Source organism: Buceros rhinoceros, unplaced genomic scaffold (assembly GCF_000710305.1).
Source record: "Buceros rhinoceros silvestris isolate BGI_N320 unplaced genomic scaffold, ASM71030v1 scaffold559, whole genome shotgun sequence".
In the NCBI taxonomy this organism is placed as follows: Eukaryota; Metazoa; Chordata; class Aves; order Bucerotiformes; family Bucerotidae; genus Buceros; species Buceros rhinoceros.
In genome coordinates this window covers 12,127-17,335 of record NW_010431854.1, presented here as the reverse complement: position 1 = coordinate 17,335, position 5,209 = coordinate 12,127, and the positions used below count along the sequence as shown (strand labels likewise).

General features: G+C 55.4%; 1 protein-coding gene across 1 annotated transcript in view; it reads left to right on the top strand.

Annotated features, from left to right (window-relative positions):
• Positions 1–5,209, top strand: part of LOC104499956 (MORC family CW-type zinc finger protein 2-like) — a gene marked incomplete at both ends in the record, with an annotated part of 19,011 nt that overhangs the window by 1,717 nt on the left and 12,085 nt on the right. The window contains 3 exons of the mRNA XM_010143541.1: positions 788–947; positions 1,029–1,140; positions 2,741–2,866. Coding sequence (XP_010141843.1) covers positions 788–947; positions 1,029–1,140; positions 2,741–2,866 — 398 coding nt within the window. The remainder of the gene's footprint in view (positions 1–787; positions 948–1,028; positions 1,141–2,740; positions 2,867–5,209) is intronic.

Sequence of the window (5,209 nt, the reverse complement as noted above, 5' to 3'; positions counted from 1 at the left end):
GTCCCCCGCCCCGGGGGTGCGGCGGGGGCTGGCCGCGTTGGCCGTCACTCTGGCGGGACCAGTGGAGCGATTTCTTCTGCTGAGACACTTGTGGGGGTTCAGCAAAGTCATCCACAGTTTTTGCCTTTTGGTTTCAGTTCCACCTGAGAGATTTCTCTGAAGAGCAGCCAGTTTGGCTGGTTTCAGTCACTTACGCTGAGTTCGGGACATGCCGGCGCTGCCTGCATTCTTCTTTTCCCACAAAATTTGAGTTTGAGATGTATTTAAATTCATTTTTTTTTAAACAGAAGGTCACTGTGGTTCTACCTGTTGAAAACTGGTGTAGCCAACTCGGGCCCTGCTCTTCTGTACCCAGGCTCTCAATGAGAAAGCATTTCTGTGCCCAAGCCCAAGTGTTTTCCAGACAAGGCAATAACCTCGATAGGATCCTATCAAAATAGTAGTGAGATCAGGATAAACACGAGTGAGGAGAGCGCGATGAAGCCGAGAGGTTGATGCGTTTAAAGCAGCCAAATGTGGGTGGATTTTCGTGATAGGGAAGTTGTTACAAGCGGCGGGGAAGGAGGACATGGAGTGTGTGAGGAGCCAGTACCGTGCAGGTCTCTGGGGAATGGTTCAGCTGTAGGTGGGGTAGGAAGGCAGCTCTGCAGGTGGGCAGAGAGTGTTTGACAGATGCACAAACCAGGGCAAAGCTGGGAAGGGCGCTGGCAGTGACGAAGGGGATGTCAGAGGGGGAAGGAGCCGGGCTGGGACCCGCAGAAGGGCTCACTCTTGGTGTGATTTGCAGGTCATCGTTCCCCTGCCCTCCTGGAACGCACGAAGCCGGGAGCCTGTAACTGACAACATGGAGAAGTTTGCTATCGAGACGGAGCTCATTTACAAGTATTCCCCGTTCAGCTCAGAACAGGCGGTGATGGAGCAGTTCAGTAAGATCCGTGGAGAGAAAGGTGCGTGTGGATGGTGCTGGCCACAGGCAGGGTGTTTGGGGCTGGGCTGGGATTCACCTGAGCAACTTGTTACCTGCTCAGGCACCCTGGTGATCATCTTCAACCTGAAACTCATGGATAATGGAGAGCCAGAGCTGGACGTGACTTCTGACCTCCGTGACATTCAGATGGCAGAGACGCCCCCAGAGGGAACGTAAGTGTGACGGTGCCCCACCCTTTGGCTCTGACCAGGTTATGGGTAGGCCTGGGCTCTGCTGTGTGCCTGGGGTTTTCAAAAGCTCTTTCTAGGGTGAGCTGGAGAATTTAGAAGCTCTTTGGTTTGTTCTTCAGCAGTTTGGAGTTCCCATGTGCCAGTGGCCCATGGGCGTTGTGGCAGCGTGGTTGGTGCGAGTGCATGCGGTGATGTGTCTCAGCTTAGTCAAAGCAGCGAGTGTGATTGCTGCCCTTCTTCAGGCACTGTCCAACAGCAGAGCTCTCAGCTGTGGGTCTGGTTTTCTACACTCGTTGGAGAGGTTTTCATCAGAATGGCTGCGGGCTGTGAGGCCATGCTGCTCCCCAGCTGGGGCTCAGCTCTGTGATGGAAGGAACCCTCCGCAGGTCAGCTGCTGCCAGCGAGCAGGACGGGTTGGGGCAGGCAGCGCCTGTCTGGGAGCAGGGGCAGCTGCCAGGAGGAGCAGAGAGAGGAGCCGAGGAGGAAGGGGGCAGCTGGAGGAGCAGAGAGAGAGGTGTTTGCTTGTAGCCCAAAAAGGAAGAACTGAGCTGAACCGAGTGCTTGGTGAAACCCCAGAGCTCCATGGGCACACCAAGGGAGCCTTACCTTTCTGATGAGATCACACAGTTCTTCCTTGAAGTGTTTGAGTCCCATAGAAATACGTTTTCAATCACTGTAACCCAGCTATTTCTGCATGTGTCAGCTGGATGTCACTGAGAACACAGGGGCAGCAAGCTCCTCGGGGACCTCCAGGGATCTAAGACGTTCCTTTAGTGCCTGCTGGTGAGCTGTCATGGTTACCACTGGTCACTGGGAGGAGCTTCTTCCTCCTGAGCTCGTGATACCACGTCTGTGTGTGACCAGAGTGGTTTCTGACCGAAGGGTGAGAGGATGCACTGGCAAGTGGGGCACACGCTCAGTGGTAAACGGTCCAGCTTAGGGCTTTGGCCTTTTTTGTCATACAGCTGTGCTCAGAACAGCCTTTTCCAGCTATAGTCATATGGGTTGGTGACAGCGTGTGATGTGCAGATCTACAGCAAGCCTCTGTAGGAGACACAGGCAGAGCGAGAAGAAGAGCCTCACGGGTGGAGCTGCGTGGTCGTTCAGACAGAAGGGCCTGGTCTTCCCCCTCGCCTGCCTTTGGAGCGGTAGCTGACTGGGAGCTGCTCGAGGCGTGAGTCTTGCCATAGGAGGCTCAAAGCCATCGAGGTAGTGCAGAGGCAGCGTGGGGAGTGCTTCTGTTGGTCGCTTGGCTTCTAGGTAGCAGTTTTTCAGGAAATGAGAATCTTACAAGCTTTGTCCATGGAGAAACTTGTACATTTGCTTTGGATGGAGGAGGCTCTGTGACAGTAGGATGTCATGTCTCTTCTGAGTTGGAGGGGAAGGAAGGGGAAAAGACTCCAGAGGAGGTGGAATGTGGACTGGAAGGGACTCCGAGATGAGCAGAGAGCCCCTGCGTGCAGCGGGTGGATTGGGGGAGTCACGGCTAGGTTACCCAGCGTGGGCTGGGAGGATGTCTGCTGCTGGTCCTACCAGGAGAAGCTGGACAAACGGCTCAGCCCCCGTTTGTTGCCTCTTGCAGAAAGCCGGAGCGCCGCTCCTTCCGTGCCTATGCTGCTGTGCTTTACATCGACCCCAGGATGAGGATCTTCATCAATGGACACAAAGTACAAACTAAGCGGCTCTCCTGCTGCCTGTACAAGCCAAGGTAGGGGCTGGACCCAAGGTCTGCAGAGGTGCGGGCTAGTGGAGTTTCCCTCCAGAGGAGGTTTAGCATTGTGCTCTCTGGGTGTATCCCGTGTAATGCCGTGTGAACGCTGCAGAAACAGGTCATGGGAGACCGGGATGTGGTGATGACACCATGGAAGAAGAGGGAGATAGTGGGAATCACAACGCTTTGAAAAGCACATGAGTCATTTGTGCCATTGGCTCCCTGCCAGAGCAGCTGGAGATACTGGTTGGTTCTGAAAAGAAACCAGTCTGAGCACTTGGAAGGAGCTGCTTTGAGCATTAACCTTCATGTGTCTGATGTGGGAGTGAGTGGAGACTGGGAAGCACCTTCCCCATCTTCCTTCTCAATTACCTTGAACCAGAGGTTAAGAGCGAGCTGAGCTGTGCTGCCAGTTGGCTTAATGGACTGGAGCAGCTCAGAGGGTGGGCGGGGAAAGGAAGTGCTTGAGGCAGTGGTGCTCCTCTGTCCCCACGAGCACGCCGGCTGCATTCTAGAACCTTCCCATGATGGTCTTAATAAAAGCGCAGTGATTGTACAGTCGCTCGGGCTGGTTTATCGCAGCGGTCTGGATTGCCGTGGGGTTTGGGTAGCGTGGGACCCCGGTTGACCCGCCGGGGGGGGTTACTGACCGTGGGCCAGCGTCGTGCCGCTGGTGGCTGCTCTGGGAGCCTGGCCAGTTTTCAGCTTATGGCACAGTCAGCCTGTCAAGCTCGTACTTCCTCAGCTTCTTAGATTAAAATGTGTGAAATAACACCAGGAACTTGACTGCAGTCAGGGGAGGCAGCATCCCCTGCTTGCCCCTTGCTGACCCAGCCAGTCATTCCATCGCAGAAGGTGGTTGGTGGGCGCAGCTTGACTTGCCACTGAAGATCCTGGTAGAGAACCTCTGAATTTCTGACCGTGTTTTGCCCTCGTTGAGTGCCACGTGCTGCTTCCCCTCGTGCTGCAGTCCAGCAGAGTTCCTGTGGAGAGAAGGCAGAGGAGGAGGGCACAGGTTATCTCCTCAGAGACCAGCTTCTTGCCAGACTCAGACAGGATGTTACTGCTGTGGAACGGTGCTGGTGTTGTCGTGGGGGTAGGACATGGACCAGGTCACCCCAGATGTTCAGCTGCCTCAGTTTCTCCTTCAAGTGGTCAGTAGTTGATGCCCAGGGAGGGGTATGAGAATGTTGTTCTGCATCACAGGACTGTTTTCTGTCAGAAAGAGACCACGGTGTTAGACGGTTTAGACAGCAGCTTTTCTGGGTCCTGATCACCAAATCTGTATCTGCTTTTCATTGGTTTTGGGGCGCAGTTGCAGATGTGGAAGGGGAAATTCAAACTGTAATTGCTCAGCAGTGGTGATTTGTGGCCACGGAACGCTCTGGCAGGGAGGCAGGAAGGCCCAGCCGCAGAGCGGGTCACCCTGGCCGAGGAGGTACGGTGCTGCTGTACTGCCCCACCACACTGGTGTCACGCCAAGGGCTCAGGAACCTGTGGTGGTACCTGGAGCTGGTGCTGGGGGTGAACCCAGCACAGGGCTGAGCTGCCCTGTGCTGATGCTCACGGCGTGTAACAAATCTGCTTGTGCCGCATCTTTGCAGGCTCCTTGTGGATCTGCTTGTGTTGGTAGGCCGATAAAAATGCCCCAGCCTGTAAAGTCACATTGAAAATCCCCACTCCTGCAGCAGAGCAGTAAAGATGGCGCAAACCAGACCTTCCTGCAGAGCACAGTGAAAATCTTCTGGGGCTTGGGGCAGTTATCGTAGTCTTACCGTGTCTCTCTGGTGAGTGTCCAGACTGCTTCCTTCTGGTCTCAGACTCCTAGCACCAGGTTTGGGCTCCAGAAGCTGTGTGGCATTGGGAGGAGCCATTGAAGTCCTCCCCATGGGTCTGAGAGCCAGCACAGCCCTTGGGGTGGGTGCCCAGCCCACGCTGTGCCCTGGACAGGGTGTGCAGACCTAATCGTCTACCTTCAGACATCCGAGCAGAGCTGAGTCTGCCCTGGGTGGCTCTCTCCCGAGGGAAAACCAGTCAGTCAGTCTGTTCTGAGAGGGGAGTTACTCTGCAGCTACGGCTGTAGGTGGTTTTTGTCGGTTTTCTCCCTGAAGCTGCTGAGAAGGGTTGCTCAGGCCCTGGGTGTCCCTTCAGAGCAGGAGCCATTCAGCTCCTGGGCTCTGAGTGCTCTGCGGAGAACACTACTGCCCTGCGCTGGTGCAGCGGCCCCTGTTTTAGGAGGGCACGGGGAAGCGTACTCCTGTCGAGGTGTTCCTGTAGAGGACAGTCGGTGGTGCGGTGGTGCTCAGCTTTTCAGCACAGCTGGTTTTTCGCAGAGCCCCA